The 25,113-nt window shown below is 49.6% G+C and overlaps 9 protein-coding genes across 11 annotated transcripts; 4 read left to right on the top strand and 5 right to left on the bottom strand.

Annotated features, from left to right (window-relative positions):
• The first annotated feature begins 299 nt into the window (after positions 1–299).
• Positions 300–1,436, top strand: LOC108148549 (D-beta-hydroxybutyrate dehydrogenase, mitochondrial). The gene is made up of 2 exons (XM_017275597.2): positions 300–431; positions 496–1,436. The coding sequence occupies exons 1-2, from the start codon at positions 316–318 to the stop codon at positions 1,388–1,390; spliced, it is 1,011 nt and encodes a 336-aa protein (XP_017131086.1). The 5' UTR covers positions 300–315; the 3' UTR covers positions 1,391–1,436.
• Positions 1,399–5,546, bottom strand: LOC108148545. Its single transcript, XM_017275590.2, has 8 exons — positions 5,309–5,546; positions 5,126–5,218; positions 4,077–4,670; positions 3,575–3,913; positions 3,303–3,509; positions 2,694–3,238; positions 2,557–2,632; positions 1,399–2,495 (listed from the first exon to the last, which is right to left on the bottom strand). Exons 1-8 carry the CDS (start codon positions 5,468–5,470, stop codon positions 1,566–1,568), a joined length of 2,946 nt encoding a protein of 981 aa, XP_017131079.1. The 5' UTR covers positions 5,471–5,546; the 3' UTR covers positions 1,399–1,565.
• A 470-nt stretch (positions 5,547–6,016) lies between these two features.
• On the top strand, positions 6,017–7,997 carry LOC108148551 (caspase). Its single transcript, XM_017275598.2, has one exon. It carries the CDS (start codon positions 6,232–6,234, stop codon positions 7,237–7,239), a length of 1,008 nt encoding a protein of 335 aa, XP_017131087.1. The 5' UTR covers positions 6,017–6,231; the 3' UTR covers positions 7,240–7,997.
• A 138-nt stretch (positions 7,998–8,135) lies between these two features.
• Positions 8,136–9,366, bottom strand: LOC108148554 (electron transfer flavoprotein subunit beta). Of its 3 annotated transcripts, none has more exons than XM_017275603.2 (4): positions 9,288–9,366; positions 9,174–9,227; positions 8,310–9,044; positions 8,136–8,249 (listed from the first exon to the last, which is right to left on the bottom strand). In XM_017275603.2, the coding sequence occupies exons 2-3, from the start codon at positions 9,222–9,224 to the stop codon at positions 8,334–8,336; spliced, it is 762 nt and encodes a 253-aa protein (XP_017131092.1). In that variant the 5' UTR covers positions 9,225–9,227; positions 9,288–9,366; the 3' UTR covers positions 8,136–8,249; positions 8,310–8,333. The 3 variants fall into 3 exon arrangements, with proteins under 3 accessions (XP_017131092.1, XP_017131093.1, XP_017131091.1); XM_017275604.2 differs by having other exon boundaries at positions 8,136–8,245; XM_017275602.2 differs by having other exon boundaries at positions 8,136–9,044.
• Positions 9,367–9,775: 409 nt separating this feature from the next.
• LOC108148553 (3'(2'),5'-bisphosphate nucleotidase 1) lies at positions 9,776–10,974 on the top strand. Its single transcript, XM_017275600.2, has 2 exons — positions 9,776–10,283; positions 10,337–10,974. The coding sequence occupies exons 1-2, from the start codon at positions 9,905–9,907 to the stop codon at positions 10,876–10,878; spliced, it is 921 nt and encodes a 306-aa protein (XP_017131089.1). The 5' UTR covers positions 9,776–9,904; the 3' UTR covers positions 10,879–10,974.
• On the bottom strand, positions 10,891–13,384 carry LOC108148547 (protein claret segregational). The gene is made up of 3 exons (XM_017275595.1): positions 13,010–13,384; positions 12,300–12,952; positions 10,891–12,240 (listed from the first exon to the last, which is right to left on the bottom strand). The coding sequence occupies exons 1-3, from the start codon at positions 13,251–13,253 to the stop codon at positions 10,999–11,001; spliced, it is 2,139 nt and encodes a 712-aa protein (XP_017131084.1). The 5' UTR covers positions 13,254–13,384; the 3' UTR covers positions 10,891–10,998.
• Positions 13,385–13,478: 94 nt separating this feature from the next.
• LOC108148544 lies at positions 13,479–21,553 on the top strand. Its single transcript, XM_017275588.2, has 15 exons — positions 13,479–14,245; positions 14,417–15,060; positions 15,127–15,679; positions 15,969–16,501; positions 16,569–16,879; positions 16,943–17,485; positions 17,543–17,846; positions 17,910–18,137; positions 18,198–18,330; positions 18,398–18,513; positions 18,574–18,743; positions 18,803–18,884; positions 18,941–19,171; positions 19,231–19,686; positions 19,747–21,553. The coding sequence occupies exons 1-15, from the start codon at positions 13,981–13,983 to the stop codon at positions 21,145–21,147; spliced, it is 5,970 nt and encodes a 1,989-aa protein (XP_017131077.1). The 5' UTR covers positions 13,479–13,980; the 3' UTR covers positions 21,148–21,553.
• A 4-nt stretch (positions 21,554–21,557) lies between these two features.
• Positions 21,558–23,143, bottom strand: LOC108148548 (vacuolar protein sorting-associated protein 16B). The gene has a single exon (XM_017275596.2). It carries the CDS (start codon positions 23,122–23,124, stop codon positions 21,781–21,783), a length of 1,344 nt encoding a protein of 447 aa, XP_017131085.1. The 5' UTR covers positions 23,125–23,143; the 3' UTR covers positions 21,558–21,780.
• Positions 23,144–23,417: 274 nt separating this feature from the next.
• On the bottom strand, positions 23,418–24,876 carry LOC108148515 (trypsin-1). Its single transcript, XM_017275552.1, has 2 exons — positions 24,258–24,876; positions 23,418–24,200 (listed from the first exon to the last, which is right to left on the bottom strand). Exons 1-2 carry the CDS (start codon positions 24,633–24,635, stop codon positions 23,835–23,837), a joined length of 744 nt encoding a protein of 247 aa, XP_017131041.1. The 5' UTR covers positions 24,636–24,876; the 3' UTR covers positions 23,418–23,834.
• Between the last annotated feature and the right edge of the window lie 237 nt (positions 24,877–25,113).

Raw genomic sequence — 25,113 nt, 5'->3', positions numbered from 1 at the left:
TCAAGAATAACATTTCAAAATTATTATATTTTTTTTGCAAATTTTCTTGCTTTGATTTTCTGGACTTTCATACAATATAATACAATTATTTTTTTTTATTTGGCTGGCACCCCTTGACGATGTTAAGAACCAGCCTAAAGGGCAGGTAAAACCTCCATGCGTCCACTGATAATGGTTACATATGTATGTATGTACGTGTATAGACAATGTATATATTCATTTTCGGGTTTGCCTTAATTTGCATTTTTTCGAATCTGTTAATTTCGGTGCAGGCATAAATCGGATCTTTGTTTCAGTTACTCGAGAACTGGCAATATGAGCGGCAGTCAATTTCTTCGCGCCCTGGGACGAACGTTGGGATGGGGTAGGAAGCAGCTGAAGGTCGATAGCCGACATGTGGTGCTGATCACGGGCTGCGACTCGGGACTGGGGTAAGGTAGTTGAACTGGGCACCAGTTGACGTAACTAACTAGCCTGATATCTGCCTTTAAATAGCCACTCGATGGCCGTTTACTGCCATGAATCGCTCCACATGACAGTGGTTTCCTGCTGCCACAATCTCAAATCGGATGGAGCCCGGCTGCTGCAGGCTTTGAGCGCATCCCATGGGGGGCTGACTAGGATGTACACGCTGGAACTGGATCTATTGCAGCCCGACTCGATACGCCATGTTCATGAGCAACTCAGGGATATACTGGCCAAGGATCGTAGCTACCGGTTGACAGCCCTGATAAACAATGCAGGAGTGATGTGCTTTGGCGAATTCGAATGGCAGTTGCCCGAGCAAATCGAGGCACAGATCAATTGCAACTTGCTGGGCACCATGAGGTTGACCCGTGAGCTGCTGCCCCTGCTTCGGCAGCAGCAGGGTAGGATCATCAACGTGACCAGCCACTGTGGCCTGCAGGCTCTGCCCGCCCTGGGTCCCTATGCCGCCTCCAAGGCTGCCCTGCGCTTCTGGACGGATGCCCTGCGAGTGGAACTGCAGCAGTATGGCCTGGAGGTGGTCAACTTCATACCGGGATCCTTCGTCCTGGACAGCAACATTGCAGCCAGGCAGCAGCAACATGCTCAGAAGATGAGCGAGGCCTTCAGCCAGGAGCAACATGCCCTGTATGACACTTATTTCGAGGCCTTCAATGGCTACCTGAAAGTCCTGAGTGGCTTCAAGCCACCCAATCGTCTCAGGAACGACTCGCTGCTGGCCAAATTCAAAGATGCCCTGACCAGCTCACAGCCTTTGGCCTTGTACATCGAGGAGCCCCGTCGATATCGCTTCTACCGCTGGCTCTTCTCGATCTGCCCCACTCCACTGGTGGACTGGCTAACCCTGCGCTTCTGCGCCATGCCCACCTACGAGTCCACCCACAACAGACAGAAGAAGATTTAGGTCAAAACTTAGAGTCTATACATTTTAAATATAATATACACTTGTAGCACATTGGAATACTTGGCCCGGGGCTGTGGCAAATAGATCGAGCTGAAAACGGAAAGAATGACGATCACAGAACATAACTGGGAGATGGAGATGGAGGTGGTGATGGTGGTGATGGAGGTGTTGTCTACTAATAGCCAGTGCTGCGACACCGCTCGAAAACAGCATCGTTGAGCAGCTGGAACCATTCGGTGGCATAGGTGGAGTCCTCGGCCGCCCGAAAGAGTTGAAGCTTCTCCTGCGCCGGCAGCAAGGAGCAGAGATAGTAGCTGATGGCCGTTTCCGTCAGCTCGGCATGGTAGTTCTTCAGCGCCCACTCCAGCAGGCGCAGGCAGTTGTGCGCGTCCAGGAACTGGACGAGTCGCTGCTGCAGTATGGCCTCCATCTCGGGTATGATGTACACGCGCGACATCTCGTAGGCCTGCAGCAGAGCCGGGTAGTCCGGTTCGTTGGGGTGCCGCTTCTGGCACACGATTAAATGCAGAAAGTAACGCAATCCATTGGCCGTGTAGTCCTGCAGCTGAATCTCGCCATGGTGACCCTCGCGGAAGTCACTGTTGAGCATTTTGTTGAAAACCTCGCTGGTCTCGCAGAGCAGCTGCTTATTGAAGCCAATGGTCAGGGTGGAATCCTCTGTAGCCCCTCCACTGACCAAAAATCTCATGTCGCACTTCTCGTGCAGTGGCGCAGATTCACTTAGCTTCTGCGTACACATGTCAGCCGCACTTTCCACAGGTTCAGCTACAGCTTCAGCTTCGGATAAAACAATGCCCAGGGTATAGCGGGCCATTGAGGTGACTGCATCCACAGCCTCATTGGCATAGTGGTCATCGCTTTTCTTGCGCAGCATAAGATCAAACAGCAGGTTCAGGGCATTGCCGTCGTACAGGAACTGATACAGCAAGCGATGGCTCTTGACAATGTAGGCCACCGAAATGGCTGCTCTGTGCTGGGCATTCACATCATCGCAGCGTAGTAGACGCACCAGCTCCTCCTTGCCATAGTTGGATTCGCCCACATTGGTTAGGGTTTCCAAAAAGGCAAAGCCATCCTTGCGCATCTAAAAATTAAATTAGGGGGTCTATAAAACCTAATCACTAAGAAATAAGTTTATAACACACCTCTTCCACCTTGGTTAGCTGATAGAGTTGATGCACCACGCCATGTTTGATGATCTGGGCAAAAAACTGGCTCTCCCTGCAAAAGGTTTGATTATTAACCATTACATTAGATTCTCTAGTTTGCCATGTCAACTCACAGTAGAATATTGGTCAGGGCATTGGAGAAATTATTGTTGGCCCCAAATAGGTTGATGGCTCTGATCAGGGTGTCCAATGTCTCTGGCTTTCCCAGCTCCACTCGCTTGTTGACCATCAGCGTAATGCGATAAATTAGATTCTCGATAATGTCGATGGTGTCGCCTGCTTGATTGCGGAACTGGGCCAGCTTGGGCGGCACATCCGAGCTGAGTTCCTCGAGATCCTCTTTGTCGGACAGCGGATCATCTATGGGCTCGCTACCCTCGTCGATTAGCTTCAATATGTCCAAGACATTCGAGGCCTGAGCACGATTGGCGGCTGCGCGGCGATCCCTAGTATCCCCACTGCCAGTATATGTGCTGTCATCCTCGTCTTCGTCGTCGTCGTCACTGCAGGCCGGTGAATAGTTGTCGTCGTCATCATTTGCAAGCAGATCTTTGCACACCGGCGACATGCTACGCGAACTGCACGGACTGGTGGTGCGATAAGACCTGGGTGAACTGCTCGGCGAGTCAAAGTCCGAGGTCTCGTGGGTCTTTGAGAACTTTGAGAGGAAAAAATCATAAGTTAATAGTAATTAAATTAATGAATTTAACCACTCTACCCACCTTGCTTAGCGTCTCTGGCGTTGTGGGATCCGTCAGTTTTCTCTTCTTGCCACCTTGTAGCCTCTCCTCTCGTCTACGTTTGTGATGCTCATCATCGCTGGTCAGGTAATCATTCAATTCCCTCACCAGCATGGGCACCAAGCCCTCATATAGCAGTAGCTCCATGCTTATGTTGTCATATTGAAAGTTGTTGAGTATGTGGAAAAGCTGTTGAATAGGAGAGATTACCATTAATCTGACTAAGCTGGCATTTAGTCAGGCACTAGACCCACCGATGAACGCTCGCTCTGGGAATTGGAGTCCCTTATCATGGCCACCAGTTTGCGCAGTGCTCCACATCTTCGGATCTTCGAGCGACTGCAGGCATCCGTCGATAGCGTCAATATGATGTTAATGCAATGCCGATTTTCGCTTTCGTTCAGTGGCTTTGCCATGTTAACCGCCATGAGCATTTCGCAGGCGGCCACAATGGCATCCGCCGTGCTCAGCATGTAGAAGGCACAGGGATCCTTGCAGAAGTTCGAAAGGATTTTTAGGGCCGAAGCCCGCTGATCGCCGTCCTCCTTCACGAAGCACACAATCGAGGCCAGCGAAGTGTTGCGGGAAATGGACTAAAGAAAAAGACATTGAATATTTGAGTATTAACAGTTGGTTACAAAAATTATATATTCGATTATTATGCCGAAGCTATAAATATTTTTCCTTGTTATGCTGATTATAACTAAATATATTTATACAAATTTATTTCAATTTCTAACGATTAAAAAGACTCACCTCCCAAGCTTTCATGCCAATCTGTTGAGCTGAAATCAGGACCAGACACTTTAAAATCTCCAGAGCCAGCTCCACAGCCGCCTCATTTTCCTTGGGCAGAGCATAGTCACAGTTCCGTGTGGCGTTCTTGAGCATCTGGTAGTCGAAGATGTCACTGCGGACACCCTCCAAATTTCGGGCCACCTCCTCGAAGTACTTCTCGCGGTGCTGGTTCCGCTTCAGGCCAATCAGCGTGGACACCTCGATGTCTGGGACGGGCTCCTTGGGAGCCTCATTGTTCTTCATCACGGCCAGGAAGATGCGCATTAGCTGCAGGAACCCATTGGAGACGAGAAAGTACTTGAGAAACTGGCTGCTGGCCAGGAGGAAGCGGCAGACGCGGAAGGCCATGATGCGGGTCTGCACGGCGCTGGTGGACTCGATGATGTGGCAGATGGCCGGGGCAATGGCGGCGTAGTGAACGTTGAGATACTGGGATGCCTTCTTGCTTTTGGCCAGGTTTCCCAGCATCCGGCAGGCGCGGCATTGGATCAGAGGATTGGGTATGGTCTTGAGAATGGTCACAAGCGGGGGAATCACCTTGCATTCAACGGCCTGGAAAGCGGAAAACAAGTTGTTAATATACGAGTGTTTTTTATTGGTTTTCTAAAAATAAAAACAGTTTTTTAGAATCTTATAAAAGGGAGTTATTTAAAATTTTTAAACTCAAAGTGGAATTTCTAGAGGCAAAAATAACATTGAAAACATTTTATAATGTCTATTAAAAATATATGATGGTATGATATATTAAACAATTTATTTCCTGCAGATATAAACTTATAACCTGATGTTATAATTTGTAATATATAAATTTTGTAAAATATGTTCTATGTTTATAAATTTAGTTTATTACTTATATGGTTTTTAAAGCATAATTGTCAAGTGAAAAAGGTGAGAAATACAAATTAAGATCATAAAAAGTATTACCTTATAATTTAACTTAATACATTTTTTTAAATACTAATTTAAACCTAATAGTTAATATATTGCTTGGACAGCTTGATTCTCACCTCAATGCAGGCCTGTTCGTCAGTGCAGCAGTTTCCTAGTATGCTCAAGACCACCTCCATTATCTTTTCATTTAGCTTGGTGATCAAACGAACCTTGAAGACGCAAATAATTAACATTTAAAAATCGATTTGAATCACGATCCTATGTGGTGCAAGGCAGTGGCTGCCAAACCGCAAACCCACCATGATGTGAACGCCCCCAGCAGTGCGAAATAAAACAATGCCATTCTTGTCCTTCACCAGATCGGTGCGCAGTTTCACCAGGCATTTGTAAATGACCGTTCGATCTGTGGAGGTCTTGAGCACATCCAGCATGCTCTCCACATGCTCTGGTGTCCAGAACATTGGCAATTTTCTTTATTTTTAAACAAAATGGAACAATTCAACGATTTTAACAGTGCGTCTCAAACCTTCTGATAGTGTGGCCGCGCAGATGGCAGTATTTTCGTGTATTTTTTGGTATATTGCCGGATTTTTTAAAAAGTATGCTGCGGTCCCACGCAACAACAAAACAAAGGACGATTTTGTTTTCCTGAAAACAAGGGTGTTTTTACACTGAAAGAAATTGTCCAAAGATGCTGCGTTAGTTTTTAACACAGCTCTGGCTAATTTTATTTGATTGTTATTTTAAACCAGACTAAGCGCGCAAAATGCTCTTATATGTCTAAATGTTGTTTATGTTATAAATTTATGCATTTAGAAACAAGATAAATACTAAGAACTTGGACAGGTTCTGATCACTGATAAAACAGAGTTTATAAAACCCTTTTTAACATTAAAATCCTTAAAACAAACATTCGATGTACAAATTTGCTTGTACAAATTCCGTTTCGTGACACGACTTGAAAGTCTCATCCCTAATTCAGGCGCTATATGGGATAATTTTAACTGCTCATCTGCGGTCATACTAATTTGAAGAATAAAGCAAAGCCACTAAATAATTAGTTAATCACTAGTTGTCTTTGTTGCGCGTAAACACGGCTTTTCCCCAGAACTTAGCACTTTTGCCGCAGTCGTGCAGTTTAGTTTTTTACGGAATTTGAAAAACCAGTTTCGAAGTGTTTGTGACTCATCAGTTTTTACAGGCTCAAGGAGGGAATTTCGTCATGGACGCCAGCAACAATGGAGAATCCGGGGATCAGGTGGGAATAAGGGTGGATTCTAATCCGGACGATCACACCGATGCCCTGGGTTCCGCGGGTTCAGCGGGCAACAGCGTACTGGTCACAGGATCCTCGCATCCTTATGGCACCGGAGCCATCGGGCAGCTGGCCAACGGGTACAGCTCACCCTCCTCCAGCTACCGCAAGAATGTGGCCAAAATGGTCACCGATCGCCATGCAGCCGAGTACAATATGCGCCACAAGAATCGCGGCATGGCCCTGATCTTCAACCATGAGCACTTCGAGGTGCCCACTCTAAAATCCCGGGCAGGAACTAACGTGGACTGCGAGAATCTCACCCGTGTGCTCAAGCAGCTGGACTTCGAGGTGACGGTGTACAAGGACTGCCGCTACAAGGACATCCTGCGAACGATTGAGTATGCAGCCTCGCAGAATCATGCTGACAGTGATTGCATCCTGGTGGCCATCTTGTCGCACGGCGAGATGGGCTACATCTATGCCAAGGACACGCAGTACAAGCTGGAAAACATCTGGAGCTTCTTCACGGCCAACCATTGTCCCTCGCTGGCCGGCAAGCCCAAGTTGTTCTTCATCCAGGCCTGTCAGGGCGATCGACTGGACGGCGGAGTGACCATGCAGCGCAGCCAAACGGAGACGGATGGCGACTCGTCGATGAGCTACAAGATACCCGTGCACGCCGACTTCCTGATTGCCTACTCCACCGTTCCGGGCTTCTATTCGTGGCGCAACACCACCCGCGGCAGCTGGTTCATGCAGAGCCTGTGCGCCGAACTGGCGGCCAATGGCAAACGGCTCGACATCCTCACGCTGCTCACGTTCGTGTGCCAACGCGTGGCCGTGGACTTTGAGTCCTGCACCCCGGACACCCCGGAGATGCACCAGCAGAAGCAGATCCCCTGCATCACCACCATGCTGACGCGCATTCTGCATTTCCGCGACAAGCAGTCGGTTCCAGCTGGACGGGTTTGATGGCTACTGGTGTGGATTGGGCGCTGGCTACGACGCGGCGTGTGATAGAAGAGGAAAGGGGTAGTACTAGCAATAATGATAAACATTTATTGGCTATCGGTCAAAGCTGCATATTTTTTCACAAAAACACTTTTAGCCTGGCCAAGAGCTTGACAAGATTGGACGCTATGAACAATAGAACCTTATCTACTGCCCGTTTATTTTATTTAAGCACAATGTATCTTTTAATTGGCGTTTACTATGGCCGCATTTGCCGTTCTTAATTAACAGTAGGGTGGGTAAATTTATAAAGATAAGATATGAAAGAGGCTTTCAAAATTTTGCCATATACAAAATTGAACTATAAGTATTTAGGCCAAACAATAAAAATTTATTTATTTGACTTGCCTAGTTAAAAAAAACGATCTCGAAATTCAAAATTGTCATTTGAATCTAATCTAAGAACAAATTGCTTGCATTTACCCCACAAATACATTTTGTCTCTTCAGTTTGTAATCAGGAAAGTCTACCCACCCTTATCTATATCTACCTTAGACCGATTTACTCTCTTTTTAAAATGTGTATACACATAAATATCTATATATAATAAGCATGTGTGTCATGATCGTCCAAAACAAAAACAAACGTAGTCTGTAGTTGAAAATTTTATGAACAACATATACACTATCCTCTTTATACCATTTTGTACTCTTATATAATACACATTAGCAAATGTTTTCCTTTCAAGTTTACCGCTAATAAAAAACGATCGAAAACAATGGAAAATCAATGACCATTGGGTGTTGACCCTGTTGCCCGTTTTTTGGGGCGTCAAGTTGAGCGGGATTTCCTGAAAAGGCATCACCACCGGCAGACAGAGAAAAATAGACGAGACGAGTCATTGGCTGACCCTGCTGTACGATTTCAGAGCCTACAATCACTTTATTCTTACAGCTGGACACAACGAAAATAAATTCCAATTTAGATTTCACTTAAAGCACACGGGGGATGGGTAGAATTTTAAAGCCTGGCTGGATAAATGCACGTTTCTGATAACTTCAACTAATAAAAAACGTAGAATTTTCGCTCACAATTTGCTAGTTGATAAGGGGGATCTAGATGTGGCCGCCCTCCTTCAGCTTGGCCACCAGGGCGTCCACATCGGCGACAGTGGCTCCGGCCTGGCGCACCGGAGGATCCTCCACGGAGACGACCTCGATGCGCGGCGAGATGTCCACCCCGAGATCCTTGGCCGTCACCTTCTTCAGCGGCTTCTTCTTGGCCTTCATGATATTGGGCAGCGTGGCATAACGCGGCGTGTTCAGGCGCAGATCGGCACTGAGAACGGCGGGTATCTTGGTCTTGATCGTCTCCAGACCGCCATCGATTTCACGGGTGATGGTCAGACCGGCGTCCGTCTTCTCGATCTTGTTGCAGAAGGTGCCCTGCGGCCAGTCCAGCACGGCGGCGGTCATCTGAGCCGTCTGGTTGGCATCGTCGTCGATGGCCTGCTTGCCGAGAATCACCAGGTCGGCCTTCTCGTCCAGCGCCAGTTTGGCCAGGATCTTGGACACGTGGATGGGCTGGAGCAGCTCGTATTCTGCAGCCGGGATCTCCACATGGACACCACGATCGGCACCCATGGCCAGGGCCGTGCGGATCACCTCCTGCGACTGAGTAGGACCCACGGAGACGGCGATCACCTCCTCGGCCAGCTTCTTCTCCTTCAGCTTCACCGCCTCCTCCACGGCGATCTCGTCGAAGGGATTCATCGAGTGCTTCACGCCCTGGGTGACCACGCCGGTCTTGTCGGGCTTGACGCGCACCTGGACAAGGGAAAAGGATCGGAATTACTTTAATTGCCATTTAATTAAAGCGATTACGCAAAACGGAGCGCAACAAGTGATAAAAAAAAATGGGATGTACAACGCAACAGGCTGTTTCTAAAAGCTCACCTTGACGGCGTAGTCAATCACACGCTTAACTCCAACCAAAACACGTGCCATTTTCTGCAAAATGTATTTATTATTTAAAGAATATCTTCTACTTTATTAATTTCAAGAACTTACCTCTTCAAGATGGAAACGAACTGATTTGTGGGTGGCGGGGGAGCGGGTGGTCCAAAGGTCTTGTGTGCCTACAGCGTTGCCAGACTACTTAGCCGATTGATATTTATGGCCAGAAAAAGCTAGAAACGGAAACAAAACTTGTATTAAAAAATATATTTGAATTTCAAAAATTTTCATAACAACATAAAAGGCAACAAATTAAAATTTATTTTTTGACTCGTGCCTCAAAATGATTTCAAAATAGTCTCCGTTTTGTATGTGGCTTTTTCTTATTCAATTTACGTTAACTTATAAAATCATATTTGTTATTATTAGTACCCCCTTATTTAAAGTTTGATGTTTCTACAAGATTTAATAAAACAAGGTTCCTTACAAGATTTCAATTGATAAAGCATTGTAAATTAAAAATTTAGTAATAATTATATCGGTAAAAATAAAATATCGGCAACTTACTCCCACATACGATAATTAGCGGTTTCTGCTCCTCTCTAGCCGCACTCAGCTGTTGTACTTTCACCGTAATCATTCGACGGCAGCGGTGAACACATCCCAAACCCATTCCAATCTAGAAAAGATCTCCCTTATCCAATCCATATCTGAAAACAAATAAGATAAAGATGGCTGCTACTGCTCCGGTGATCATGCGAGTCATGGCGTCCTCGATAAGCACGGCCAAGCGGGCTGGCGGGATCATCCGCGATGTGCTCAAAAAAGGCGACCTGGGTATAGTGGACAAGGGAAAGAATGATCCCCAAACGGAGGCAGATCGCTCCGCCCAGCGCTGCATCATTGCTTCGCTGGCTAAAAAGTTTCCAACAGTGAAGATCATTGGCGAGGAAGGAGGTTCCGATCTGAACGTCTGCGACGATTGGCTGGTCACCGAGCTGGATGAAGGATTCCTGCAGCAAAGCTGTCCGGCGGAGTGGAAGGATGCGAAGCCCGAGGACTTTGTGATATGGGTGGATCCCCTGGACGGCACAGCGGAGTACACACAGGGTAAGATCTAGAGATCTCCGATACACTATCGTCATTAAAGTGTTTCCCCTTAGGACATGTGGAGCACGTCACCGTACTGATTGGCATAGCTGTCAAGGATGCTGCGGTGGGCGGCATCATCCATCAGCCCTTCTACAAGCAGCCCGACGGCGAACTGGGCCGCACTATCTGGGGTCTCAAGGGTCTGGGCACGGGAGGATTCACAGCGGTGCCCGCACCAGCCGGCCAGTTCATCATAACCACCACTCGCTCGCATTCCAATGCCCTGCACCAGCAGGCTCTAAATGCCTACGCATCCACAGAGGTCCTGAAAGTGGGAGGCGCCGGCTTTAAGGTGCTGCAGCTTCTGGAGGGCAAGGCCCATGCCTACGTGTTTGCCACGCCGGGCTGCAAGAAGTGGGACACCTGCGCACCCGAGGCGGTGCTGGAGGCCCAAGGCGGCACCCTGACCAACATCAATGGCGAGCACTACGCCTACCACGCGGATGTGGAGCACGTGAATCGTCAGGGAGTGCTGGCCAGCCTGGGACAAAACCATGCCGAACTGGTGGAGAAGATACCCGCCGAGGTGCGGGCGGCAGTGGGAGCCAAGTGAGATGCCATTCGATTCCAGCACTTTATTAGTTTATTTGCACTTAAAGTAAACACATAAGTTAAGCAATAACAAGTTAGAAAATTTGACAATTGTTAAGAGACTGGGAACCAGACTTGTTCTTTATTTATCGAAACTGCCACTGCTGTTGCTGTTCGTGCTGCTGTTGGCCACCGAGTTGTTTAGGTAGCGATTCCGCTTGGCCTTGGACATTTTACAGGAGTTCACCGAGGCGGCGAAGCGCAGCGACTTGACGGACTCTTGGAAGCAGTCTTGGAACGGCGAAACGTTGATGAACATGAGGGTCTTCGAGTTGCCGCCCAGCGAGGGCATCAAAAGGTGCGTGAGCTTGGAGTTTCGGTACGGGATGTGATCCTGCTTCTGCAGCAGCGCCAGGATCACATTGGTCAGCTCGGAGAGCGATCGATTGATGTTCTTCGTCTCGGTCATGCGGGTGCTCGTCTTGGGAGACTCTGAGCCGGCCAAATCCACCAGGTTTATGGAGCCCACCGAGATCTCTTGCTTCTCGGCGTGGCGTCCGATGAGCTCCAGCTTGGTAACGGCATGGGAGCGGGAGGAGCGCTCGTTGCCAGCCGTGGAGGCGGTGGCCCGGTTCATCTTGGCCGTGTGCATCAGATGGCGCAGATGATTGGGATCCAGGACAGTCTCCTCCGTTATGTTGGACACATAGATATCGTTCTTGTTGTTCTTCGCCATCCGTATCTCCATGTCCTTCTGCTCGTTGCTCAGCAGATCGTAGAGCACCTCGTTGTAGATCTCCAAGAAGGTGGCCTTGATCTCGTACTCCCAGCCCAGATTGCGATAGCCCCTGATGGAGTCGAAGAGCAGATCCACCGTGCGCGGAATGACGCCCGCACTGTCGGCCACTCCGTCCATGGTGTAGGTCTTGCCGCTGCCCGTCTGGCCGTAGGCAAAGATGCAGATGTTGTAGCCATCGAGCGCCGACTGGATGAGCGGCGAGACCATCTCGAAGATGTCCGACTGGGTGGAGAGCGGATGGAAGACCTGGTCGAACGAGAAGATCTGCTGGCCCATTTTGTTCTTGGCCTGCATGTCAATGCTCTGCAGCTCCACGGTCGCCTCGTCGTGGTACGTCCAGGTGCAGCACATGCGGTTCTCCTCGCAGTCCAGCGGCGGTCGTATTCGACAGAAGACCCGAATGTTGCCGCGCAGATCCATCACCGTGTTGTGCAGCTCCTTGCGCTCCATGTTCGACTGGAACAACTGCTCCTTGCAGGTCTCCAGTTCGGCGGCCTGCTGCTCATTGCTGCGCAGCAATTCCTCGGTGCGCTGGCGCAAATGTACCACTTCTGTGGTCAAAGCAGCATGCTCAGTTTTTATTTTCTGTAATTACAATATTAAGTTAAAGGTTTTGTAGTTTTGTTGTCAATAATATAACCCACCTCATGTATTGCCTGCAGTTCGGAGAGCTCCTCCTTAGTCCTGCCCAGGGTGGAAGTTATGGTCTCGATATTCTTGGTATGCTGCTTCACCTGCCTCTGCAGACACTCGTTGTCCGTCTGGGTGTTCTTCAGCGTGGTCTCCGTTTCGATCAGCTTTGCCTGCGTCTCCTCCAGTTGCATGGGCATGGACTCCAGCTCGCCCATGTCATCTATCTGCTTCTCATACTTGGTTTTCAGCACCTTGTGCTTCTCCAGCAGATCATGGAAGCGGGCTTTGAAGTCATAGGGGGCAATGCGCTTTGTGGCGGATGCTCCTCCTGCTCCTGTGCTGGATGCTCCTGCTCCTGCTCCTGCAGTTCCGGCTGGTTTGGCTTTGCTAACTGCTGGCGCTGCAGCCCGAGAAGGACCAGGACGCGTTACCGGCGCTCTTTTGGGAGGAGCAGCAGTGGCGGTGACCGCTGGCCGTGCAGTTCGCTGGCTGGGATTAGTGACTGTACTGGCCATACGGGAAACTTTACTGGGTATGCTGGGTAATGTGGGAACGGCAGCGGTCCTCTTGTTCCCGCGCAGTTCGTTGATGTCACAGGCGCTCCTGCTGCGTCTTAGCTTAGCCCGATTGCCCACTTTCATGGGTTCGGGCGAGGCTGCACGTGCTGCACAGAAAACAAGATTAGTTGGAAGTCCTTTCGAGAAGGGCCTAATGTACTTACCTATTTTACCGCGGCGCTCAAGAACTTGCGGCAGATTGTTAAGGTCGCGCGACAGCGGCGGCAGCAAGTTGCCGCAGTACGTTTGGTTGGCATTGAAAGTACTACCAGGTGCACCAACTCCTCCTCCTAATCCCAAACTCGATCCTGCAGGACCTCCTGCGCGAATGCGATCTGTGGGTAGCACGGTTTTAACCGGCATCTGGGGCCTTTTCAGGGCCGACGGTTTCGGCAACCGAGATTCCATTATCAAGTGGATTTTACTTAATTTTAGAGATAATTTTTCACTCGTCCAAACACTTGCAATTGCTTTTATCAATTGAATTAACGTTGTTGATATCCACACAAGCGACGCCGCCGATTCCCGCCGTTATTTTCGATTGCTGGTAGAGTGTGACCGTTTGACGAGAAAAATTACAGTGCTGCCACCTATCCCCCCTTCCAGTTTGCCAATCAGATGTTTTCAGTGCTGCAGCTCTGGCCATCGGGCACGACGTTTCGCCTTGATTTGTGTTTACCGCAGGTTTTCCGCGTGTGAAAACCACCCAAAAGGGTGTAAAAAATAGTGGCTTCTACTAACAAATCGAGCTGCTGGTGAAAAATCAGGGGCAAAAAGTTAGGCAGCCTGAAAAGTGAAGACTTGTGCGCAGCACTTGTGGCGTTGCCAGACGTTTGTGGCACTTTCGTATTTAATTTTTTTTTTTGCGATTTTTCCAGTCTTCGCAAGTTAAGCAGTGCAAAAGGAGCCCGCGCTCTCCCAATAACATAGGTTTTGATCTGAAAAGAGCAGAAAATCGGAGTCCAATTGGAAAATTGTTGCGTGACACAGGCGTTGCCAGACCAAGAGCAGGTCTCACGCGCCCACCTCTAGTTTGTTTTCGTTCGGAAACTGGGGGAAAAAGCTCCTTGCTCTGCACTGATTTTGTGAATTAAAATTGCAATAGTGCGCTCCCACGACCGCGAATCCCCTCGAGATGTCGGGGCACGCGGAACTCAAGGAGCTGGGCATGTTCGAGCTGCGCCCGCTGGTCACCAACCTCAGCTGCAAGCTGTCCGCGGTGACGGCGGGTCTGGACGAGAAGCAGTTTTTGTGCCTGGTCAGCGAGGACAACGAGATCCTGCTGCGCTACATCAGCGCCTCCTCCGGCCAGGAGGTGGTCAAGATGATATCCTGGTTCCGCAACCGCGTCATCCACGACGTCTGCTTCGATCCGGCGGGCACTTGGCTGCTGGTGCTATGTAAGTACCACCCACTTTCGGTTTGGGGGGGGAGTGCTGCTAAAATCACTTTGCCCGCATGTGTGCGTGTGTGCATATTGATTTTCTGTTGCCTCCTCCTCCGTTTTGATTTAACGCCCGATGGGCGATGGGTACACCTTTCTCACCACTGGCTGGATCGTCCATCAACAGGTTTCGACAACACGCTGCACATTGTGCCCGCCCTGGCGCTGGTGGACAAGAGCCATGGCCTGGCCTCCTGCTCCTCGTACAGCACCACTCAGGTCACCTCCTACATCATACCTTTTGTGGGTCCGCACGAGTGCCCCAACTCCAAGAAGTGCCCCAATCACTCGGCGGGTCTCGGCGAGCCAACGGTGGAGCCGGTGGATCAGCTGGCCGACCAGCTGGAGGAAGTCAGACTACAGGCGGAGGAGGAGGAGGAGCAGCAGCAGGAGGAGGAGGAACCATTGGGCCACGATCTGCCCGAGCACATGCTGGTGCGGAATAGCGGATCAGAGACAGCGGGGGAGACAGTGCCGCAAGCACAGCCACAGCAGCAGCAGCAGCAGCAGCCCATCGATGCCACCGGCAACAGCCAGGTGATGGCCACCTCGTTCATGGCCTCCAAGACCTGCCCCTATCCGCTGTCCGTCGTCTGGTGGAAGACCAACAGCGGCCAGAACAGGGCCATCATTGGCTACTCGGATGGTTCCATCTGCTTTGTGGGCCTGAGTCCCAACTGCCCCATGATTGCGAGCACTGCCATTGAGAACGGATCTGTGATGCGTCTGGTTATCTGCAAGGACAAGGCCTACGATGGCGTCATGCTGTTGGTAAGAATCTCCAACTGAATCTAACACAAATCTAATCACTAACTGACTTCGGTTTTCTGCTTTCAGATAACTTCCTCACTGAAGCAGCAATACAAGCTCCTGCTGGAGCAGAAAGCTATTAAGTACGTGTATCCCGGGGACAGTTCACCCACGACACGCGAAGGAGCCTGGCAGATCGTGATGTCCGTGCAGGGAAAGCAGCAGGGAAGTGCTGTGACGGGTGCCCGCCAGAGCAATAGCTCCGATCCGGCCTCAGACAGCAGCCAGTTGGAGGAGGATGTCTTCGCACCACCGCCGTCCAGCGAGGATGCTGCTGCGGGCAGCAGTCAAGCGGCCGACCCATCCTCCTCCGTCCCGGCTCGGTCCACAGAGGCAAATGCTACTGCAGATGTGCCACCACCGCCGGCGCCACCTTCCTACAGTGAGGCAGTGGCTCGGCAAACTGGCGAGCAGCAGGGAGGCGTCCGCTTTCAGCAGCAGCAACAACTGCCAGCAGGCAGCATGGATGGCATTTTGCCCGCCACGAGGGCCCGCCTAGCTTCGCTCAAGAGCCTGGGATCCAAGAAGCTGCAGGCCATCAAGATGCGCCTCTCCGATCAGCGGCAAAAGTTCGATGAATGTGCGTAGGCTTACACAACTGAAGACTTTTTTTTATTCCATTTCCTGTTTTAACATATTTTCTTGCCCACATTGTGTTTATCCGTGTTAATTTTGAAATGCCATTTTATTGTGTATTTTATACTTTTTTTTATAATGGTGTGCAGTTTTGAGAGAACTGTTGCATCTATTGAAGCGTCACTTGCGTGGTGAGTTAGCACAACTCTCACACTTGATAGACCAAGTAGAAGCTGATGAAGTCATGCCCCCACACAAACTGGACTCATTGTAATCCATCCTTTCTCTTCCAGTTATGCCTGACTCGACGATGGGCTCGTTTGCTATCATGGACTCGCCGTCGGTGACGCCAGAGCCGCTGGGCACCACCACTGGGTCCTCGTACACCATCCAGAACCTGCGCAGCACCTTCCTACTGAGTGCCCTGCACAGCAACAGTCACAGCCTGACCGTGCACAGCATCGACATCAGTTTGAAGCCGCTGTTCGTGTACAAGATACCCAAGCACACACAGGAAATACTCATCAGCTCCAATATACTCTACGGCATTCACTACGTGGACCTGCACTGTCGCAGTGACTCGGCCATTTCCACGGCGGCCTCGTCGCTGGAGGATCCGCTGGTGGCCAACACGGACAAGGAGAACCGCGACGCGGACATTGAGAAGCTGGAGCCGGCGGAGGTCAGTGGCCAGAAGAGTGATACGACCAGTGCCACGACCACGGCCACCTCGAGCCTGGATCAAAGCGAGATGGCTAGCAGTGCCATCAATGCCGTGAGCGTGATTAGCAGTGCAATGGCCTCTCTCCACACCTCCGACGAAGATGTGAGCTCTTCATTGTCCTTTAGAATCGTAGAATCCATTTGCTAATGTCGTTCTTCTTTTAAAACAGCGCTTCAATAGCCTAGCCCAGTTGGGTCTCTTTCGCTTCGAGCACGAAACTGTGCTGCATTTATATCAGATGGCACAGTACCGCAGTCCCGCCGTCCAATCGGAGACCCTTACCAAAGAGGAGAAGGCCAAGGCCTTTGAGCTGAAGGACATCCACACGCCCATGGACTACGTCCAGTTCTATGAGACGGCGGATGTGAGCAGTGAGTTTTCGCTGCGGCAAATGGAGATCATGCAGTCCGAGTTCCCGAAGATTAACTACGATCCCAGCTATGTGATCACCAACAAGAATGTATATACCATACAGCTGAGGTAGGTTTTCAACGTATGATATATTACATTTGGGGCGATTATAATCTAAAATGTGAGTTGCAGAAAGGAGCCGTTTGAATTGTTTCTGGATGCCGCACTGCAGAACGAGTTCAATCAGTGCCGCGACTTTTGCAACACCTTCGACCTCTCCTTCGAGCAGTGCATCGAGTTCGCTGGCGACTATCTGCTGAGGCGAAAGAAGATTACCCAGGCTCTGCTCACGTACAACGTGGCGCGGGTGAAACCGATACGCACAGCCCTGAAACTGGCCATGTATGGGCACACCTACGCCCTCATGCAGCTGAGCGCCATGGCCCTGAAGTCCACATATCTGCTGCGATCGCGCTACTTGGGCCACCCGCTGCTCAAGGGCATTTTGGGCGACCTCACCTATCGCCACTCGGAGGATGTGCGAGTGATCCTGCCCGAGAAACAGACGCAGGAGGATGTGATCAGCGGCGCCGTCTGCAGTGACTATCACTATGGGGTGGACGAGTCAATCAGCGCCCTGCAAATGTCGCCCTCATCGCAGTTCCATTTGGCCAACCTGCTGCTCATCACGTTGGCCGAGAAGGCAGTGAACGATAAGAACTACATACCGCTGTGGTGAGTGGCAGAAGCTAACATAGCTTTGGTTCCCTTTAAATAACCCTTCTTGCATAGGAACTTCCTGGTGGCCAATAGCAAATATCACACCAACATGACGAGCATTGTCCTCTGCCAAAGTGGACTCTTCTCGTCGGCCATTATACTGGCCAAAGTACGTGGTGTCTGCCTGGACACCTTCAATGCCCTGATCAGCGTGGTGGCCCAGGAGTTTGGCTGGTACAACGAGCTCAACGTCTGCCTGTACAATCTGAGCGAGAATATATTCATGGAGACAATAACCTACTTGCCGCATGTGTCCATGGACTACTTTGCTTTCATCCAGGAGAAACTGGATCACATAAGACCATGTGTGTTGCAGGTAAGTGTATTCAATGTTTATATTAATATTCGATATCTTAATCGATGACAATCTTTTTTTTAGCGCCTGGCTAGGCAACTGAATCCCTTTTCTCCCGCTCTACGACCCATTGTGTCCCACAACAGCGACTGCACGATCTCCAACGACAATAATCCCCAACTGTTTGAGTTTTGCAAGAGTCTCATTGAAACATATTTGGCCGTGCTCATACACATGGAATCGCAGCGGGTGAAGCATGATTCTATTGTAAATGCTTTATCCAATTTCCGCATCAACTATGAAGACAATCAGGCAAGTCATCATAGCTATATTTATTACTAGTTTTGGGATTAAATGATTAGTTTCTTTTAGTTTGCCATTGAATCGTCGCGTTTCAAACCGATCTCAGCTGGTTGTGCCTACTGCGCCTGTGTGGTGGATGGAACCGCCTACTTCTGGGGCTCCAGTGGCATTCCCAGTTATTATAGTGCTCAAAAGTCAACAGGTTTGGGTTTGCCTTCTATTTCATAATTTATGTAGATTAATATAGATTATTGTTATCGTTATTTCAGAGCCACCTGAACCAGCGCATGCTGTGAAAAGCTTAGATCTCCTTTCCCAGCTCAATTTGCAAGTGCACGCTATCAAGTGTGGACGACAGCACACACTTATACTAACCAATAATGGCGTAGGTTTCTAAACTTCAACTTGAAATTGTAAGGCCATTAATGTTCCCACATTCGTATAGCTCTATTCAGTGGGCAACAACAATCTCTGCCAGCTGGGCATTGGACGGCACATGCAGATGGCCTTGCAACCGATGCTGGTCACGGCCTTGGACGGCATGAACATAACGATGCTCGAGGCGGGTCAATATCACAATGCGGCTGTGGCGGATGGCAAGCTCTATATGTGGGGGTGAGTCAAAGGCTGTTTTGCTTGCTTTGCATATCAGCTTATGCTTACACTCTTTCCAGATGGGGCGTCTATGGCCAGCTGGGACAGGGCAGCTGTGAGAATATACCTACTCCACAACTAGTCAGTTTTTTCAAGTATAAGGTAAGTGGAGTGCTAACACACTAACTGTCTTACTAAATTGCTTTCCCGTTTTGCAGAAAGTTTTACAAATATCGCTGGGCCATGCGCACACTCTGGTGCTGTGCAGCAGCAGCAGCTACATGGAGGCTAACTACTGCAGCAACGAGCTCTTCGTGTTCGGCTCCAATCACTTTGGCCAGCTGGGCACCGGCAACAGCGACCACGGGGACACCAAGACGAACCTGCCAGTGCGCCTCGAAGTGGGCGGCTGCAGCCTAAGACTGATACACACCAAATTTTTTACCAATGTAAGCTATTGCTATGGGGATTAAGTTTCCATGAAGTTACCTGCTTTATGCCTCCGCAGTTAGTTGTAGACGAACAGGATCGTCTTTACACATGGGGCAGCTCGCCGCAGGCCTTGCGTTTGGCCAATCAAATCAAGCGACGCGCCAATGCCAAGCAGAAAATGGAGGAGAATCAACAGCGCGAGCTGTTGAGCAAGCAATTGGAGGCTACCTTGCTGCCGGCACCCATACCGAGTGCCAGTGCCAGTGCCAGTGTCCTGGTGGAACCCACCACATCCTATGCCGCGGTGGTGTCTGGGGCCACCCCAAAGGCACCCAGCGAGACCAAAGATTGTGAGGAGGACCAGAGCGAGGCTGCGCCATCAGATGCTACGGAGAAGATTGCACCGGCGTGTGCGCGAGAGCCGGAAATACTTAAGGCACCTGCACCAGCTGCTGCCACCGAACCGGATCCCACGGAGCACCTGACGCCTCATCTGGTGTCCACCAGCGAGGTGGCAGGTCAAATTCTGCAGGTTAGTTCAATTGGAATGTGTCACCTATAAGTCGATTATCGATTACTTTCAACTTGGCAGATCTCAAGTGGCTTGTTCCACTTCTGCCTGATCTCCTCCAGCTGCACGCTCTACACGTGGGGCAAGAACCTGGAGCACCAGCTGGGCACCGAGGACAAGGATCGGCGGGCGGTGCTCAAGCCCTCGCCCATCGACAGCATCGAGCGTCCGATGTACGTGGACTGCGGTGCGGACTTCACGCTGGTCATGACCACCGATCACGTTGTGCGAGCCTTTGGCGGCAACTCGAACGGTCAGTGCGGCCGGGACTTGGGTCCCAGCGTGGAGCGGATGCGCCAGAGGGTGGTGTGCCTGCCGACCACCAAGCGACTGATGCGCTTCGAGAGCCAGTGCGTGGAGGCGCCCGTGGAGATCAATTTGCCGAGACCGCGCATCCGACTGGACCACGATGCGGTCAGGTATCTGAAGGTCATGCCACCATATCAGCCGCACTTCCTGCAGCCGGCGAACATCAGCTTCGACCAGCACTACTCCGTGGGCACGCCGAACTACAAGAGCAGCACGGAGCATGCGGCCACCGGGCAGGACTCGGACGACATGCTGAGCAGTTTGGAGAACCTGAGTCAGAACGACGCCAGTTTCTCGTACAATGCGCCCGTGCTGGGCGATGGCCACAGCTCCATGGACATGGACTACACGCCCGAGGAGCAGAGCTATGTGCCGCTGCCGGAGCAGGCCATGGGCTCGGGGATGCCCGCGAGGGGGGAGAAATTGCTGAATCGAGCCGATGACGATGACGACGACGACGACGATGGCAGCACCTTTACGCAGAGCAGCGAGGGAATGGGCGAGACGTCGCTGCAGCAGCTGCGCCACTACATCCACTACTGCCTGTACGCCTTCCATGGGCTGTACAATCCCGACAAGATCGGCGAGTGCGCCCGTCCAAATCGGAATGAGTACCGCATACGCATCTGCATGCTCAACTTTCGCTTCGTGGAGGCCTTTCGGCTGTGCCTGCAGAGCTGCGACTCCGCCCAGCGCACCCTCAAGTTGTTCGAGTACTTCAGCAAGGACACGGGCTATGTGCCGCTGAGGAGATCGGACCTGAAGCACCTCATCTATCACCTGTGTCTGCACTTCCTGGAGCGCAAGTTCGATATGCTGGAGTGCGAGCGCTTCTTCATGGGCGATCTGGACTACTATCTGCTGGAGCTGGCCTACGTCTTCTACTTCAACAACAACAACACCACGCTGGAGCAGAATCTCAACCAGAAGTTCAAGCAGCTCATTGCGGCGGCAGCGGATAGCAATCAGACGGCCGGTCAGGAGCACCAGCAACAGCAGCAGCAGCAGCAGCTGCAGGATACCGATGTCATATTCGATAGCTTTACGGTCAAGTTCAAGACGATCCTGTGCCAGCGCCTGCTCAGCTACTCGGACTGCGAGGCTGCCAATTAGCCAAGGTGGTTTCCCTTGACCTTTCCCTTTCCGTTTCCGTTTGAGGTCCTGGATCTTGTCAACTTCCGTTCGAAATGTATCAGTTGAGGGCCCGTCCTTGTCGTCTGTCTTGTTTAATATGTTTCGTTGTAAATTCGGACCGAGAACACACACACACACAGAAAAACACACCCAGATCCCCCCACTTCCCCTACATGTTTACGCCTAATTATATATATATATACCATAATTGTTGTTTGCGGTTATTTATACATACATCAAATGCTTTATACAGCGCTGTTATTTAAACGAAATATTTAAGACAAACAAATTGTTTAAAGAATTCAATTTTTGTAACGCTTTGTTTGCCATTGGCCACGCCTGCTTTTTTATTTGTTTACTCAATAAACTAGATGAAAATCTGAAACCGAAAGAAAGTAATCCCAAACTGCTCATCGAACAGATCAAAAGGAGGCTGCAGGATATACACATACATATATACATACAGATTTTTTGTTTTTTATTCGATATTCAGCTTGTGATTTGCAATTATTTAATAAAACCAGAGTAGGATTAATATTAATTATATACACATATATATGATTAACAATAAAATACGTTTATACAAATAGTAGAGAGATGATGATGATGCTTCTACAGTTTAAGCTTTATGTTGTCCGTAGTCCAGCGCTTGCTCTGCAAGGATTTCAGGGCGTTCTCGCAGTAGAACTGCTCCTCGGATCGCTCGGGCAGGGTGTCCTTGAGCTGCTGCAGTTCCTGCTGCTGCTTCAGCCCGGCCATGGCATCGATCACCGCCCGGATGCACTTCACCCGCCGGGCCAGCGCCAGTTTCTCGCCACTGTTGCCCATCTTGGAGAGGAAGAGCTGCAGAACGGTGGACGGAGCCTGCAACTCGTAGAGACGGAGAACGGCTAGCGTCAGGTCGAAGCTGATGTGGAACTGCTTGGTCTTCAGGGGATGCCAACTGGGCACCCGCTCGAATATGCACTCCAGATCGGCATACGCCTGCGCCTGTGCCCGTTCGTTGAGGGCCGTCCACTCGTACTGAGCGGCGGATATCTGCTGATCGGCGGCAAATCGCTGAGGTGATACGGGCTTCAGCATATCCTGCTCCTTCCAGTTGCTGTTGGCCTGGCAGCAGGCATAGAGTACCTCCACGGGCGTGGGCTGATCGCGGAGCAGCTTGCCCAGGCCCGTCTCCTTCTCCATTAGCTGCTGCATCTTCAAGGCGGCGTGGAACACCTGCTCGTAGAGCGGTATGATACCCACGCCCGCAGTGGCGTAGGCATCTGCCAGCAGTTGAAGATGTTTTTTCCTGGTGCCCAGATCATCGGCTGCCAGGGCAGCCTGGAACTGCTTGAGAGCCGCCTCCTGGTGGCGACCGCATCGCTGCAACAGCTCTATGTGACTGGCCAGGTCGCCGCTCTCCTTCAGATAACTCAGATACTGCTCCAAGGCCCGAGGACGCTCCCTCAGAATCGCATGGAAATGCAACGCATTTAGGGTTCGCTTGAGGAAGAGGAGCACCGTGATGACGGCATGACCACCACCTTGGGCCAGCAGGGTGTCCAGCAACTGCTGCTTCTCCTGCAGCGACTTGAACATCTCCAAGGGAGCCGTTTTGCCCTGCAACAACTTCTGGGCCGTGGCCTCCAGATTCGGACTGTACAGAGTGCTCTGGAGTTGGCGACGCAACAGCTTGAGCTCCTCCTCCGGCGAAACACCCTTGGGCAGCACCCGGTCGTCCAGTGTCTGCTCTTGGAGCACCAGTTTCAGGGCGTCCTCGCTCAAAATGGATTTGATCGAGAGATTCAGAGTGGCACTGTTGTTAAAGCTGGCCTCCGAAATCGTGTCGTCGGCGAGGATTCCATTGCCGGCCAAGTCCGGCGCGAGGTCCACCTCGTCCTCGTCGTCGAAGCTGAACGCCGCTCGAGAGGATCGGTTCCAATACGTCTCGCTGTCGAATTGCAGGTCCATTGTTTTTATTTTGATTTTTTGTTTTGACCAGTGTGGCCGCAGCTTAAAACAGGGAATATACCGCTTCAATTTCACGGTTTTCCAAACATGGTCACACTATTTTTTGAAATTCTAACTGTTTTAATTTTTAAAAAAGTTTTTGCATCACTATATGTAATAATAATTGTGAAAATTTATTTGCTGGTAAAATCTTTAACTAATACACAATTTAACTTTATAAAAACGCTTGAGAATTGAATTTTCTTCATTCGAATTTTCAAAGTGGCAGTTGAATTTAATTTAATTGCTTGTAAAATCTTTAACTAATACATTTCAACTTCAAAAAATGCTTGAGAATTCTGTGGAGTAAAACTATTTATTTTCTTCATTCGAATTTTCAAAGTGGCAACTTAATTACCAAGAATCAATCGAACATTTAGATAATTTTCGAATTGGCAGTTAAAGAATCAAGAATATCAAACTTCGTTATGAAAGAAAATAATGAAAATTTGCGAGACTCAGAAATTTAAATTGGAAACTTAGTTTAGTGGCACTAAAACTTTATGGTAATAATTTCTTGGCATGTTTGCGAACCTCAATGCACTTTTACGATCAAATCTACATACAGGTAGTTAAAGTGAAAGCTTTTATTTTAATGTGCCCATGTGCTGCTGCTGTGCGCTAGTCTCACGCTCGTAAAAACCAATATTAAGTTATTGTTTTTAGGCGAGTTAACTTATAAACTTCTTCAGCCAGGGGTACAACGCATCTAGGCGTGAATAAACGCCGGGCTTATCGGCCAGGGCGCACCCCACTCCCCAGGACACGATGCCCACCAGTTGCTCCCTGACCGACAAGGGTCCGCCGGAGTCCATCTGGCAGGCATCCGTGCCGCCGCGAAGAAATCCTGCACAAAGCATCCGATCCGTGACCCCTTTGCCCAGTAGTGTTCTGCAGGCGGTCTGGTTTACGATCGGAACTCGGGCATATTGCAGATTGTCCGACGGAGCGCCATTCATGGACTTGAATCCCCAGCCGGCAATGGTGGCATAAGTGCCATCTGCTATCCTGCTACGGCTCACAGGTATAACCTTTATCTGAAAAAGAAAGCCCTTCAGTTGGCAGAAACCATCTAAGGTCAGGTGAACACAAACCTTGTTGGACAATGTCAGGTTCTTGGTCAATCGAACCACTCCGATATCATAGTCCATGGTCTTGGCATTGTACTTCTCATGGCTGTGCACTTCGGCCACTGAGTATAGTACTCCATCCTTACGATTCCGCGAAGTGCCACCAACCTTAACTTTCAGCAGACGGGGCGAAACTTCACCCAAACAATGGGCAGCAGTTAAAATGATTTGCCTACTGACGATTGAACCGCCGCAGTGATGGATCCCAAACAGTTGGATGGACACTATGTACGGAATGTTGGCTATATCAGCTGGAAATCCGCCAACAATGCGTGGGTCCGGTCGATTTTGCGCATATAGGCTGAGAGAAAAGCTAAGTATCAGCAATAACTTGCACATCATTTACACTTAGCCGGTGAAAGAATCCTATTAAAGTAGGAATGTGCGACGGTTATGGCTGACTTTAAGTACAGGGGAACGTGAAAAATAATGAGAAAAAGCATTTCAATAAGTGCCCATTATTTTGTAATTAGGAAGAAGTTACGTTTATCTCATAACTGTCTTCCCAAGCAGATTACTAAACGTTCGTGCTATAAGTTATTAAGAAACGGGCTAATTAAAGTATACACATAGTAGGTGAATCAAATGTTGGGTAAGAATGTTCTTGATCAGATTACATTCCTTGTTGAGTATCTTTTTAAACCACATATTTGTATGACAGTGTTCATGTATAAGTATTAATTTAATAATAAATCATATTGTTTCATTTCTGTACCGAAGAGTGTAAAACTGTAGGCTGAAGCCTTATTTTAAAACCACATAAATTTTATTTTAATACACTCCTGGTTTTTAATTTAATACTCATCTTATTAAGTCATTT

This window comes from Drosophila elegans, unplaced genomic scaffold (genome assembly GCF_018152505.1).
Source record: "Drosophila elegans isolate 14027-0461.03 unplaced genomic scaffold, ASM1815250v1 contig_476, whole genome shotgun sequence".
Classification (NCBI taxonomy): Eukaryota; Metazoa; Arthropoda; class Insecta; order Diptera; family Drosophilidae; genus Drosophila; species Drosophila elegans.
Note: the sequence above shows the minus strand (reverse complement) of the source record. Positions and strands in the feature narration are given on the sequence as shown.